The 15,299-nt window shown below is 45.1% G+C and overlaps 1 protein-coding gene across 2 annotated transcripts; it reads right to left on the reverse strand.

Moving 5' to 3' along the window:
• RSRP1 (arginine and serine rich protein 1) lies at positions 1 to 5,670 on the reverse strand. Of its 2 annotated transcripts, XR_004060434.1 has the most exons (6): positions 5,461 to 5,670; positions 4,575 to 5,184; positions 3,289 to 3,440; positions 1,590 to 1,673; positions 291 to 457; positions 1 to 165 (listed from the first exon to the last, which is right to left on the reverse strand). XR_004060434.1 is itself a non-coding variant. In XM_010355716.2 (5 exons), exons 2-5 carry the CDS (start codon positions 5,116 to 5,118, stop codon positions 341 to 343), a joined length of 897 nt encoding a protein of 298 aa, XP_010354018.2. In that variant the 5' UTR covers positions 5,119 to 5,184; positions 5,461 to 5,670; the 3' UTR covers positions 1 to 340. The 2 variants fall into 2 exon arrangements, 1 of the variants encoding a protein (XP_010354018.2); XM_010355716.2 differs by having other exon boundaries at positions 1 to 457.
• Between the last annotated feature and the right edge of the window lie 9,629 nt (positions 5,671 to 15,299).

Consider the following 15,299-nt stretch of genomic DNA (forward strand, 5'->3'; position numbering starts at 1 on the left):
TAAGAATTAAAACAAGAAATTTATTAAATATACAAAACAGGAATACAGTTCAATTACTGTGTCTAAAAAATTTCATTTTTACATAACCAAGAAAATATTTACAACTATATACAAAAGACTCCCACCTGTGTATAACCTTTGGTCCATCTGTGCTATTTCTCATATCTGCAAGAGAAACCTAAAATGTTAATATTTGAGTATTAAGTATTTATATCTTTTTGTGTTGGTTTTTAAATGCACAAGTACCCCTGAATGGCTCAAAGGGACAGGATAATGCTAGAAACACTAACTTGCAATAAAGTGCAGTTTTCATGCAAACTTAGCCATTAGTTTTCTCCTTTCAGACAGGTATCCACAGTCCATATGGACTTTTTTTCTTATCTATTTTTGGTGATCTTGAAGATGTCTCTTCTGTGGCAGCTTTAGCTGATTTTTGTATTGGTTTTGCTACAGAATTCTGTAAAAGAACAAATTCAGTCAGCTTCCCAAACATGTAATTATACACGTTCACACAAAAAAGTACATTAAATAATCCCATGTATAAGCCTTAAAGATATCAACTGTTGGGCGTGGTGGCTCACGCCTGTAATCCCAACACTTTGGGAGGTTGAGGCGGGAGGATCACGAGGTCAGGAGATGGAAACCATCCTGGCAAACACAGTGAAACCCTGTCTCTACTAAAAATACAAAAATTAGTTGGGTGTGGTGGCGTGCGCCTGTAGTCTCAGCTACTCGGGAGGCTGAGGCATGAGAATCGCTTAAACCCAGGAGGCAGAGGCTGCAGTGAGCCAAGATCACGCCACTGCACTCCAGCCTGGGCGACAGAGCAAGACTGTCTCAAAAAAAAAAAAAAAAAAAAAAAGAGGCCGGGCGCGGTGGCTCACGCCTGTAAATCCCAGCACTTTGGGAGGCCAAGGCAGGCAGATCACGAGGTCAGGAGATCCAGACCATCCTGGCTAACATGGTGAAACCCCGTCTCTACTAAAAATACAAAAAATTAGCCGGGCGTGGTGGCGGGTGCCTGTAGTTCCAGCTACTCGGGAGGCTGAGGCAGGAGAATGGCGGGAACCCGGAGGCGGAGCTTGTAGTGAGCGGAGATCGGGCCACTGCACTCCAGCCTGGGTGACAGAGCCAGACTCCGTCTCAAAAAAAAAAAAGAAAGGTATTATAAACCAAACATAGTGTGAACCTTAATTGTAGCTTGATTCAAAATGTAAAGTGAAGATACTGGGGCAGCAGGGAAACACTGGACATACACAAGGTATAATGATTTGGGGGCCTCATTTTTGAAACCGTATTTTAAAACATTGTGATTAAGGAATATTCTAAAGATTTCCCTTTAAAATATTTCAATATAAAAGGGGAGACACTTAAAAGAAAGGCAAAATATCAAAACTAATGTGAATGTCAGATAGGTTATGAACCCATTATAATGGCCACTTGTAAACGTGGCTCAAAAACAAACGATTTTAATTCTGTTTAAAAACTGTGTCAGTAGGCCCCCAATTATCACCACAAAGATAAAAACGTAAAGATACAAACACATCCTAAATCCAATTTTTGAGTGATCAATGCCTGGACATACTTACATTAGAGCTAAAAGCTATGCTCCTTTGCTGGGAAGGTTTTTCACTAGGATTTCTAGTTCCACTTTCTGTTACCTTTTCCGACAGCTAGACAGGTGAAGAAAAAGTGTAATTTTAAAACACATACTCTTGGTTTCTAAATCCTATATTAAAAAATAATCTAACTGTATACAAAATTTAGTTGTAAACACAAAAATCAACTTGGATCTAACGATATATTCATTCAACAGCTGAAGAGAATTACTGAGTTTTCCCCTTAACAAAACTGATTTAATATTAGGCTTAAGACGTTCTTGTCATAATTATTTTACTTCCCTGCTGGCAAATTTAAGTAATTTTTAAACTAGTTTTTTAATCAGTTTTCTCAGATTGAGTCAAGTTAACTTTTGAAAAGTAAAGCCACATCAGAAATACCTAGCTTTAAGAAGCTAAGGCATATTTGCCAGTCAGGCACCTAATCGTCTGAACAAAGACTCTGTCTACTAATACTGAACAAACCCACATCTGGGCCCAATTACACAGATTCATTTAGATACAGCATCTTTTTTTTTTTTTTTTTTTCTCGAGACGGAGTCTCACTGTCACCCAGGCTGGAGTGAAAAGTACAGTGCAATTTGCTAATGCACATCCTGCACATTTCTGGAGAATTATAACAAACTTATCTGCAAGTGAAGCAGGCCTCCTCTTCCGTAATCTCTCAAAACATCTGGAATATATTGCATATATTATGAAAGGGACATCTTTTTCACAGATGCCCCACCATTACAACGTGTACCTTTGCTTACTTTAAAAATTGACTTTAATACTTTATGCAAATAGTACCTGTCCCAAATTCTAGCATGCACATGTATCTACCAACAAAGAAAACTAAGTTTTCAGTGTGTGAACATAAACTTCAAATTAAACCTGATGCTTTAGCCCATGTATCAATTACCAACAGATTTTCTTCATCAATGTCTGCAGACCACATTCATGATTTCTATAAGACAGAAATAAAGCAGATAAACTATACTGTATATGTTGAGTACAGATTTGTGGGAACATAATGCTGCAAATGAAAGCTACACACACACACTGTAAATAGCTTAGAAAACCTGGTAACAGAAATCACCAAAGTACCAGCTACAATATATTAACGGTGTTAGAAGAGTACAGTGTTAACTGAAAATGAAAAATTAAATGTATTTTTTGAGACAGGGTCTCACTCTGCTGCCCAGGCTGGAGTACAATGGTGCAATCTTGGCTCACTGCAATCTTAGCATCCTGGGCTCAAAGATCCTCCTGCCTCAGCCTCCCAAACAGCTAGCACTACCGGCATGCGCCAGCATGCCTGGCTAATTTTTGTATTTTTTGTGAACACGCGGTTTTGTCACGTTGCCCAGGCTGATCTTTAACTCCTGGACTCAAGCCAGCTGCCTCATTACAGGCAAGAGGCACCATGCACAGTCAAATAAAGTTCATTAATTTCCCATTTTCATGGGTATGACCTTGCTTATCTTCAGATCTGCTACTAAAGTTCATCAGTCTCCCATTTTCATGGGTATGACCTTGCTTATCTTCAGATCTGCTACTCTGAATTTAGCACTTTATATACATAGCTAGACTTCCCAAAAATCATAGTCTAAGGTAAATAGTAAGTGGCTTATCAGATTTGACACTTGGCTTTCTGAACGTTTTGTTGGGACAAACCTAGAATACTTACTTCAGGCTTTGCACCATTACTTGATACACCTATTCCATGGCTTGTTTCTTTGGCTACACGAACAGTTCTGAGACTAGCTGGCAAGTCAATGTTGGTTGTTCCTAAAGCTTTCGCTGCATTGGCTTTTGCTATTTCTAACAGCTCCATTCGATCTGAAAAAAAAAAAAAAAAAATTTATTCATCAATCTGGTAGTTTTCTCCCCCCAAGAGAACTCAGAATTACAAAATAAGCACGTTATTTTGTAGTATTCAATGTATTAAGTCACTTGTTTATAATATGTAAAGTAAGGTTGCTCTTTAACACTGGTTTGATGCGCTGGTCCCCTTTATAGTTGGATTTTTTTCTCCCTACTAAATGCAGATAGAAAGTACCACAGTATTTGAGAGACTGTAAACCCCAAGTGTGCGTGAGGGTTCCATATGTGTCCTGGCACCAATCCCCCGAGTGAACAGAGGGACAACTGTGTAACTGTATTCACTGAAAACTCAGTTCTCCAGCTCACTTCTTGCTAAAAGAAATAAAATTCTTAAATAATCTTAGTTTTCAGTTTTCCTGAGTAAAGGCCTGAGCGTCCTACTATTTTGTCTTTTTGTTGTAGCTAATTTTCTCTAGTTAATAGCGGTATTATTTTGCTTTTTCTTCAAAGATGTATTTCTGAAAACCAGGGTTTTCTGCAATAGATTCTTTATATGGTACAATTATCACAACCACTGAACCAATACTGATACACTCAAGTGTATTTCTACCACCACCCCCGGCTAATTTTTGTATTTTTACTAGACAGTGAGCTACGTCGGCCAGGCTGGTATGGAACGCCTGGCCTCAAGTGACCCGCCCGCCTCCGGCCCCCAAAGTGCTGGGATCGCAGGCGTGAGCCACCGCGCCGGCCTCCTAAATCATTTAAGATACTCGACAATTCAATTGTATTCAGTAATAATGTCAACTAAAAGGCAGCGTGTTTTGATGTTGTTCTTCCCAATCTATAAACTTAAAACCTTTAACTTAATCATAACATTTAAAAGGCTCCACCACCAAGAACAGTCAGCCAATAGGAAAACAGGTTTCCTACATCCTGAGCCATTTGACATCCGATTGACCTTTAACCCTGAAGAGAAAGAACGCTGTCCACTAACTACAAGTAATGTCCTCCCTCTTTCCTCCAACGAAAAAGATTTCCAGCACCAAACGAACTAATATTGAAACTACACAGCAACTTTGGTTCCCTAACCTCCTCGTGCACTGTCACCACACATTACCAAACTAGAAAGGTAAATGACCCACCCACCTTTTTCACTTAAGCGAAACGGGGTTCTGCTCCGCGACCTCGTCCTGGATCTGTCCCTCCATCTGCTGTGCTCCTCCGGGTACACTGTGCGACCAAAGCCGTAGTAGCGCCGCCCCCGCGCCATCGCGGACGCCCTTCCGTAGTACGACCTTTCCCGAGAGCGCGACCTGCTACGGGACCGGGACCAGGACCGGGACCGCGAAGGAGACCGGTAGTATCTCCTGGAGAAGCCGTAGCGCCTCTCTCGGTAACGGCGGCTGCGAGATCGCGACCGGCTCCGCGAGTATGACCGCGAGTAGCGCCTATACTTCCGCTGGTGGCGCCTTCGGGAACGGGACCTTGACCTGCTCCTCCGGCTCCGGCTCTGACTCCGACTCCTGGACGAAAACCGACTGGAGACGCGGGAATGGGACTGAGAGCTTCTGGAAAAAGAACGGCTCCTAGACCGCGACGAGAGCCGGCTGGACCCGCCCGATCGCGAGGCGGAGGGTGAATCCTTCTCCTGCGGCGAGCCCGGCCACATGTCGTTCACGTAGTTGGACATCTTCAGCTGCGGCTTTAGCCTGCGCTTTCTCCGGAAAGGATCCCGCAAGCCTCAACTCACGACTTCCTAAAAATCCCAGGAAGAAAAACAAGTCGAGTCGCGGAAGCGGGCGCCTGGCCACCCGGAAGCCACAGTCTGGGGCCCTCCGGGAGGCGGAGCCACGGCGCGGTCGGCGGCCGCGGCGAAAGGAATCAGCCCTAAAAACTCCGCTCGGCGCCCTGAGGCCGCGACCTCGAAGCAAAACGCTGCGTTCCCCAAACGCGAGCCCGGCACGTTTCCCGTCCCTCACTCCCGAGAGACCACTGCGGCGGTCCTGAGAGACCCAGTCAGCAGAAAACTTACCGCAGGCCGTCGACGCCTCCCTCACGACTGAGAGAAAGGCCCAACACACAACCTCCTTTCGGAACGTAGGACTAAGAGGGGCTTTTCGTACGCACTATCGAACAGCGAAGTCCACAACCTCCACCTCCGACCTCCGGACGCGCACTGAGAGCGTACGTCAGCAGGCGCGTCGAAAGTACCAGAAGCTGGCCCCCGGCGCATGCGCAGAGACGTTCCGTGGCGGGCGTGGCTCTCCTTTCGCCCAACCACCGCCCTGTCTCCTCCCTCCCACAAGCCGCGCCCTTGCCTCCACGGTGCCCATGCGCAATGGGGCTCCAGGGGGCGGTGCTCGGCACATCCGGGTGTCTCGCCCTTCGCCTTTTTTTTTTTTTTTCTTTTCTCTTCTCTTCTCTTCTCTTCTGTCTCTCCCCCGTCTGAGATAATTGCGGGGCAGAAAACTTCGAAGATGGGACGGTCCCGCCTGGCGCTACACCAGACTCTGGCCTTACTGCACGGGCGGGGCTGGAGTAGGGCCGGGGGAGGAGTGGCCGCAGGCTGGAGAGGGCTGGGAGCGGGTGCCGTCTGACAGGCAGGTGCCCACAGGGTCGTTGCAGCCAACCGCTGGGAAGTCGCAGACCCGGCCTGAGCCTCCCAGGACCCTTCCTGGCCTCTGCCTCCTGTCCTGGGTACCGCGGCGCCGGGAGAAGGCGACCGAGTCCACACCCCACCATGACGGAGAGGGGACCGCGCCCTTCCCCGGGACACCCCAAGATCCCTGGAAATGCAGTATTAACGTAGAAAAGGTGTCTTACTTCCATGTTTTGGCTAGAAAGGTACTAAGGTCGAGACAAAATAAAAGGACTCACAATTGACCTTTAATCTGGGGCTAAGTATGAAGTCTGAGATACCTCTTCCAAAAACTGTGTTTGGTGTAAGAGTGTAAACAAAGGTGACCGTTTTAATTCTAGGGATCTACAAATGGGATGCATTTCAAACACTTCTTGTTGTAATAAAGCATAACAATTGCCTTGAAAATTGTGGGTTAATTGCTTTTTTTTTTTTTTGTTTGAGACGAGGTCTCACTCGCCCGGGCTGGAGGGGACCCTCACGGCTCACTGCAGCCCAGGCTCCCGAAGAGCTGAACTACAGGCATGCACCACCACGCTGATTTTTTAAATTTTTTAGCCACGGAATCTAACTGTGTTGTCCAGGCTGGTCTCCAACTCCTGGGCTCAAGCGATTCTCCCGCCTCAGTCTCCCAAAGTGCTGGGATTACAGGCTGAGCCACTTTGCCCAGCCTATACATTTCTTTACAAGTACATTTTGACAAAAGCCACTTTCTTTAGAGGGAGATACAAACTCACTCATCTCTTATTCATCTTCATCCCACATGTCCGCAGTTCATCCACATCTCCTGAGGATGCATCATGATGGAAGTAGTTCTTAAACAGTTTCTTTCTAAATCTCAAAACAGTGAAGATACAATGCCCATCCATCAGAAACTATTGCCCAAAGTTCTCATAAAGCTGTGTGAGTGGACAGAAAAATAACACGAGGCCGGGCGCGGTGGCTCACGCTTGTAATCCCAGCACTCTGGGAGGCCGAAGCGGGTGGATCACCTAAGGTCAGGAGTTCGAGACCAGCCTGGCCAACATGGCAAAACCCTATCTCTACTAAAAATGCGAAAATTAGCCGGGCATGGTGGCAGGCGCCTGTAATCCCAGCTACTCAGGAGGCTGAGGCAGGAGAATTGCTTGAACCTGAGAGGCGGAGGTTGCAGTGAGCCGAGATGGTGCTATTGCACTCCAGCTTGGGTAACAAAAGCAAAACTCCATCTCAAAACAAATAATAATAATAACACGAGTTTCACATTTGACAAGTATAAAAATGATGTGTTAGGGGAACTAAAGTTAAACTATGCTTATGATACAGTCTTGAGCTCTTGGTTATGAATAGGAAAGGATGGAATGAGTCTCTGTAGACAGTTCATTGTATCAGTCAATGTGTGCCTAAAAAATGGTGACCAGAAAAATCCTAATTTTTTTTTTTTTTTTTAAGACAGTCTCGCTCTAGCGCCAAGGCTGGAATGCAGTGGTGCTATCTTGGATTCACTGCAGCCTCTGCATACTGGGTTCACACGATTCTTGTGCCTCAGTCTCCCGAGCATCTGGGTTTACAGACATGCATCATCACGCCAGCTAACTTTTTTTGTATTTTTAGTAGAGATCGGGTTTTGCCATGTTGGCCAGGCTGGTCTCGAAATCCTGACCTCAAGTGATCTGCCTGCCTTGGCCTCCCAAAGTGCTGGGATTACAGCCATGAGCCACTGTGCCCAGCAAATCCTGGATATTAACAGGATTTTGGAAACAGTGGGAAACATGTCTTAGCCCTGGTGCAGAATGCTGGTGTATTTGTCTCAAAAACATATGTGGTCTACCTGAATTAAAGTCTGCAAAGGATGTCACCTTCCTTTATTTCTCTAAACACTATTCTCTGAGCGTCTATCCACTCACCTAATTAAAAAAATTCAACTTTAGTTATTAGAACATCTAGCACTGAATTTGTAGGCTAATTTAGGTAGAAATAACATCTTTACAATAGCAAATCTTCCCATCTAAGAATGTGACAATGTTGTAACCAAGCGAGTTATAGAGAAACGTCACATTTTGAGAAAAATTATGGAGTCCTTGATTAGCCGGTGACCAAGAGACAGCTAGCGCTCAAAATTCTCTCGGTCCCAAAGAAGGGGCTAGATTTTCTTTTATACTAAGGTCTAAATAGGGGAGGGGGGTTTAACTGAAGCAACTTTACAGAAGCAGAATAGGCAAAAAGTTTTTAAAAATTAATTGGTTATAGAAGCAGTTACAAAAAATAAACAGTTCCAGGTACAGGGGCTTAAACTATCACTAAGAGACAAATGCAGGGGCTTTAAGGTATCTTCCACCAAGCACATTCCCAGGAGCTGCTGGTACAGCCTGCTCCAATATCTTATCAGCAGGTGCATTCTTGGATGTAATTGGAGTCAGCTTGCACTAGTTATTCCCTTTTAAGGGGGATAAAGGGGGCTGCAAGTAAAGAAACTAAAATGGAGTCTGTCCGGCTCTCGGTTAAAACAAGGTAAGGTATCACAACAAGCTTTAAGTGTGCCATTTAAGTTGGGGTTTTTTGTTTATGTCCTTCATTATGGTAGGCAAACCAATCGCCTCCCAGACATGTCCATTCCCTAATTTCCTGGAACCTGTGAATATGTTACCTTAAGGTAGCAAAAGGCATTATGCAGATGTAATTAAGGATAGGGATATGGAAATGAGATTATCCTGAAGTGTCTGGGTAGGCCCAATCTAATCTCAGGAGAGAGTCAAAGCATGAGAATTCCATGCCCTGTTGCTTCTTTTGAAATGTAGGGCCGGGCGCAGTGGCTCACGCCTGTAATCCCAGCACTTTGGGAGGCCAAGGCAGGCAGATCACCAGGTCAGGCATTTGAGATCAGCCTGGCCGACATGGTGAAACCCCGTCTCTACTAAAAATGCAAAAATTGGCTGGGAGAGGTGGTGTGTGCCTGTAATCCCAGCTACTTGGGAGGCGGAGGCAAGAGAATCACTTGAATCCGGGAGGCAAAGGTTGCAGTGAGCCGAGATCACACCACTACACTTCAGCCTGGGCAATAGAGCGAGACTCTGTCTCAAAGAAAAAAATAATTAAAAAAAAAAAAAAAAAGAAAAAGAAATGTAGGGGCTTATGTGCAAGGGCAGGGAGAGTACTCTAGGGGCTAATGGTGGGTTCCAGCTGACAGCCAGAAAACAGACCTCAATCCTACATCATAGAACTGAATTCGGCCAACACCTGGATGAGCAAGTGTGGGGATCTTCCCCTAGAGCCTCCAAAAACAATCAAAATGTGGCTGACACCTTGACTCCAACCTGGTGAGACTCCTCACCTGTAGAACTATGAGATATTAAATTTGCGTTGTTTTAAGCCACTAACATTGTGATTATTTATTACCACAGCAGTAGGAAAATAAAACATTCAGTAGAATTTGTAGTTTTCCTTTCTTCTTTTTTTTTGAGACAGAGTTTCACTCTGTTGCCCAGGCTGCAGTGTGATGGCGTAGTTTTGGCTCACTGCAACCTCTGCCTCCTGGGTTCAAGCGATTCCCCTGCCTCAGCCTCCTCAGTAGCTGGGACTACAGGCGTGCACCACACCCAGCTAATTTTTGTATTTTTAGTAGAGACAGCGTTTCACCATGTTGGCCAGGCTGGTCTTGAACTGACCTCAAGTGATCCACCCGCCTCAGCCTCCCAAAGTGCTGAGATTACAGACATGAGCCACCACACCTGGCCTTTTTATTTATTTATTTTTTTGAGACAGGGTCTTGCTTTTTTGCCTAGGCTGGAGTGCAGTGGTGCAGTCACAGCTCACTGCAGTCTCGACTTCTCAGGCTGAGGTGATCTTCCCAGCTCAGCTGCCTGAGTAGCTGGGACTACAGGCCTACACCACTACACCCAGCTAATTTTATTAATTTTTTGTAGAGATGTATAAAAGCTAACAGTCATTCCCTAGAGGTATAGAATCCTCTAGAAGAGGTCTCCATCCTTCTTCCTCATATCTTAGAGATAACCAATGTTAACATTTTAATGAGTGCCCTTCCACAGCTTTCTTTGACATGTCAAATAGAGCCATATATAGAATTTTTTTTTTTTTTTTTTGAGACAGAATCTCACTCTCTTGCCCAGGCTGGAGTGCAGTGGTGCAATCTCGACTTACTGCCACCTCTGCCTTCCTGGTTCAAGTGATTCCCATGCCCCAGCCTCCCGAGCAGCTGGGAGTACAGGTGCACGCCACCACGCCTGGCTAATTTTTGTTGCTGTTGTTGTTTTGTGAGACAGTCTCACTCTCTTGCTCAGGCTGGAGTGCAGTGGCATGATCTCGGCTCACTGCGATCTCCCTCTCCCAGGTTCAAATGATTCTCGTGCCTGAGCCTCCCAAGTAGCAGGGATTACAGGCACATGCACCATACCTGGCTATTTTTTTTTTTTTTTCGGTAGAGACATGTTCTGTGTGGGGAGTGCGCAGGTAAAAGCAAACACACAGCACTCACAACAAGTGCGGATTGTGAAGTACTTTAGGTTTATTTAAGTATAAAAGAGAAGGTGCATTGAGCAAACAGCAGTGAGAAAAAAAACAAAACAAAACAATCAGCGTATATACACTCACCAGATGATGGAGGATTCATCACCAGACCGGGAAGCAACAGCCTGGGTTCCAGAGTTGGCCACTGGTCCACGCACAGAGGAGGAGAGGTCTCATGCAGCTTCAGCATAGTCTGGGACCCTGACCATTTTTTTTTTCACTAAATACAATGCTCCAGGAGTTTCCTCCAACGGTAGTGGGGGTCAGCTTAGCTCTTTCAGAAAGGATTAGAGGAGCACATCCAAAGTGTGAGAGCTACAAAGAGGAAAAAGTGCTCAGAGGAAAAAGCAGCTCTGAGTGATTTTGACACAGATGACATAGCTGTTGATCTTAGATCAGAGATTAGTTGAGATTAGACATCTCTGTTGTTAGGGCTGCTATAGAATCACAGCTACAGTCACCAGCAAAGCATTCAAGGCAATTAACAGATCAACAAACATGCCCGTTTTCAGATGTCCCAAGGAATTCCTGCTGCTGGGTGAACCATCACCCCATGGGAGCTCACTCCACTGTTTGCAATTACTGAGCCTTGGTATAAGTCAGCTGTTCTTCCTACTCTCCTCTTAGTGATGGTTTCCTGGGTTGGTAGCTGTATTGTGGAAATACCAGGCTTGCAGTGCTACACAGGAGGCACTCTTGATAAACTTAACACATCTATTCCCTGCCATGCAGACCTAGTATGTGAAGATGCTATGTGTAATACTCATTAGGGAAGCCGATGACTCTGTCCCATTACAGCCACCATAGAGAGATGTTATGAATAGTGTTTTTTTTTTTTTTTTTTTGAGATGGAGTCTCACTCTGTTGCCCAGAATGGAGTGTAGTGGCATGGTCTCAGCTCACTGCAACCTCTGCCTCCCAGGTTCAAGTGATTCTCCTGCCTCAGCCTCCTGAGTAGCTGGGATTACAGGCACCTGCCACCATGCCCAGCTAATTTTTTGTATTTTTAGTAGGGACAGGGTTTCACCGTGTTGACCAGGCTGGTCTCGAACTCCTGACCTTGTGATCTGCCTGCTTCGGCCTCCCAAAGCACTGGGATCACAGGCGTGAACCACCGCACCCAGCCAAATAGTTCTGTATCACATCATTCAGCTTTTGGGGTGTCTACTCAAACTAGGGCAAGCAAAAGGACAACACACAAATCCAGATATGTATTTGCCAATGTTATTCTTGGTAAGTCATACAGGTGCAATTACTGGTGGTGTCACTACAACGGAAGAACCGATTGGTGCCTCTGTGTAATTGAGAATGAGACAGTCATGTCCGTGCCTAATGGCCACCTGTATTGCTTGAGGACTGCTCTGCTTTGCACAAAATATAACTCCTCCATGCACACTTTTGCTCACAGGGTGTTGCTACTCAGTCAGATGAGCCATCTCAACCATATCCGCCTTAACATCAGAGGAACCGTTATTAACCATATATGGATTATGTTACACAAACTTCACAGGGAATTTAACTTCGGTGATGGCAGTCATGGGCAATGGAATAACTGGAGAATGTCAACTGGGTCCAGGACAGAAAAAGGAGAAATACTACAGAAGGCTATGTTACTGATGCTGTAAGAGGTTTCTTTTTTGAAGGTTATATGCAGTCTACTTTCTGTCCTGCTCCCCCAAATCCTTTCACAGCCTCTACCTGATCATACTTAATTTTTGCAACTTCGACTCAACAACCAAATGATCACAGGTCATGTCTTGGGAGATTTAGCACTTGTATGGCCCTGTGAAAAGATTAGTTGTTTGATCCTCATCCTGACAACAAATAACCTTTACTTCAAGGTACAATGCAATGAAGCCATTATTTTTACAACCAGTGAAATGGGATCTTATAGAGCAGCAGTCCCAACCCTTTCAGTAGCAGGGACCAGTTTCATAGAAGACAGTTTTTCCACAGTCGGGGGTAAGGGCGTTGTTCTGGGATGATTGAAGTGCATTACATGTATTTTGCACTTTATATTATTATTACATTGTAATATATAATAAAATAGTTATACAACTTGCCATAATGTAGAATCAGTGGGAGCCCTGAGCTTGTTTTCCTGCAACTAGATGGTCCCATCTGAGGGGATGGGAGACAGTGACAGATCATTAAGTACTAGATTGTCATAAGGAGTGGCCATCTAGATCCTCTCATGCACAGAGTTCGCTCCTATGGGAATCTGATGCTGTAGCTGATGTGATGAAAGGTGGAGCTCAGGCAGTGATGCAAGCGATGGGGAATGGCTGTGAATACAGATGAAGCTTCACTCGCCCACCGCCTGCCTCCTGCCGTGCGTGCGGCCTGGTTCCTAACAGGCCACAAACAGGGAGTTGGAGACCACCTTTAATTGGTGAAGGGGGATACATATCAACGCTTTGGGCCAATAAAACGAATGTGCTCAGAGTAACCAGCTCTGAACGTTGCTCCCATGTTCAGCAACTGTTTCATTAAATGCTATTAATGGCTAAGTTTTTCCTGAAAGTCTTCCATCAGGATCTTTTTTTTTTTTTTTTTTTTTTTTTTAGACACAGAGTCTCTGTTGTCCAGGCAGGAGTGCCAGTGGCGCCATCCTAGCTCACTGCAGCCTCAAATTCCTAGGCTCAAACGATCCTCCCGCCTCAGCCTACTGAGTAGCTAGGACTACAGGCATGCGCCACTACACCTGACTAATTTTTATAAAGAGTTTTTGGTAAAGTCCATATAGCCCAGGCTGGTCTCAGACTCCTGGCCTCAGGTAAGATCCTCCATCCCGGTCAGCTAAGGTACTGGGATTCTATATAGGCATGAGCCACCATGCTGGGTCCCATTGATTTGTTGTTGTTATTAGACAGTCGCACTCAGTCACCCAGGATGGAGTGCAGTGGTGTGATCACAGCTCACTACAGCCTCAACCTCCTGGGTTCCAGTGATCCTCCCCCCTCAGCCCCCCGCCAGTAGCTGGTACTACAGGCACACACCACCATGCCCAGCTAATTTTTTGTGTGTTTTTTGTAGAGATGGGGTTTCACCATGTTGCCCAGGCTAATCTTGAATTCCTGGGCTCAAATGATCCTCCAGCCTTGGCCTCCCAGAATGCTGGGATTACAGGTGTGTGAGCCACCGTGCCTGGCTGCCCCATCGAGATCTCACAGGAAGCCCTCGCGTGCTTGACTTCTTGTATTTTGCTATTGGACCTAAATCTGACTTCTCTGGAATGCATCAGGCATGTCACAATGAGTCCAGTCACTTGAACAGTTCTTTAGGGCATGTCAAGTTACCTTCACTTGCTTTCCTCAGTCCACTAGACTGGTTTCTGGATTTGACCTTTTGGGCAGCCTGGCTTGGAGGGTTATTATGCTTTGTAACCTGAAAGTTCACTGGGAGCCAAAGCCACATGCTGCTTTAAGTTGTATTACTTTTACCGCTATGTTATTTTTATTCCTAAAGTGGCACTGCTAGGTCGAAGGAGCTGGGTCATTAAAACATTGCAGTATTGCCTTCCAAAAAGGTTGTCACAACAATGTATGGGAATGCCTTCTTGATCTCCCAGACAGGTTTTCCCCCAATTATAGGTTATCTTGCTTTCCTGTACCTCCTATTTTTAGCATTTATCACACTTGTAATTAGATAATTAAAGTTTTATTTCTAATGCATTTCCTCTCAGAATATAAATTACATAAGGACGGAAACTTGTTCTTACTCTAACCCAGCATTCCAGACAGTGTATTTCATTTGGCATTCAATTGGTGTTTACTGAATGAACAAATGAAAAAGAATCTCACGTAGGTCTTAAGGGAACAGGAAGAGGGAAAGTAATATTTTAGAGAGAAACACAAGTCTTAGCAAACTTGGAATTAGAAATGCCCATTTTAGAATTTGGGGATAGAAGATAAATAGCTTGACTAGAGCAAAGGGTTTATTGTGGAGAATTTTGGAAAATAAAGCTGGAGATGTAGGATTTTTTTTTTGAGTCAGGGTCTCACCCTGTTGCCCAGGTTGAGTGAAATGGTGCAGTCATGGCTCACTACAGCCTCAACCTCCCAGTCTCAAGTGATCCTCCCACCTCAGCCTCCCAAGTAGCTGAGGCTACAAGCACACGTCACCATGCCCAGCTAATTTTTTGTTGGTGGTGGTATTTTTTGTAGAGACAAGGTTTCTCCATATTGCCCAGGCTGGTCTGGAACTCCTGGGCTCAAGTGATCTGCCCACCTCAGTTTCCCAAAGTGCTGGGATTACAGGCGTGACCCACCATACCTGGCCCGGAGAAATAGATTTGAGGCAGACCGTGGTGAGACATGAATGTGAACATCTACTTATGAAGCAGCAGGATCCTCATTCATCAGAAATAATCTATCTCCTAAAAGCTGACTGAATACACTGAGATGGCAAGCAGCTTTACCTACCTGGATGGGAGGAAAGAAAACGCTTGCAGGATTTGGGGGCAGAGTGTTCCAAAGGCTTTTAACCTTTAACATATGCTTTGCTTAAACAAATACCTAAAACACTTACACTACAAAAATGCATAATCTCACAATGTATTTATTTATTTTTTTGAGACGGAGTCTCGATCTGTTGCCTAAGCTGGAGTATAGTGGCACAATCTTGGCTCGCTGCAATCTCTGCCTCCCAGGTTCTAGTGATTCTCCTGCCTCAGTCTCCTGAGTAGCTGGGATTACAGACGTGCACCACCATGCCGGCTAATTTTTGTA

The sequence above is a fragment of the Rhinopithecus roxellana genome, chromosome 12 (assembly GCF_007565055.1).
Source record: "Rhinopithecus roxellana isolate Shanxi Qingling chromosome 12, ASM756505v1, whole genome shotgun sequence".
In the NCBI taxonomy this organism is placed as follows: Eukaryota; Metazoa; Chordata; class Mammalia; order Primates; family Cercopithecidae; genus Rhinopithecus; species Rhinopithecus roxellana.

Coding starts and splice junctions, on each gene's coding strand:
- RSRP1 (XM_010355716.2), bottom strand. CDS start 5,118: ATGTCCAACTACGTGAACGACATGTGGCCGGGCTCGCCGCAGGAGAAG. Junction 3,441..4,574: donor GTTTCGCTTAAGTGAAAAAG/GTGGGTGGGTCA, acceptor TTTTTTTTTCAG/ATCGAATGGAGCTGTTAGAA. Junction 1,674..3,288: donor GTAATGGTGCAAAGCCTGAA/GTAAGTATTCTA, acceptor TCACCTGTCTAG/CTGTCGGAAAAGGTAACAGA.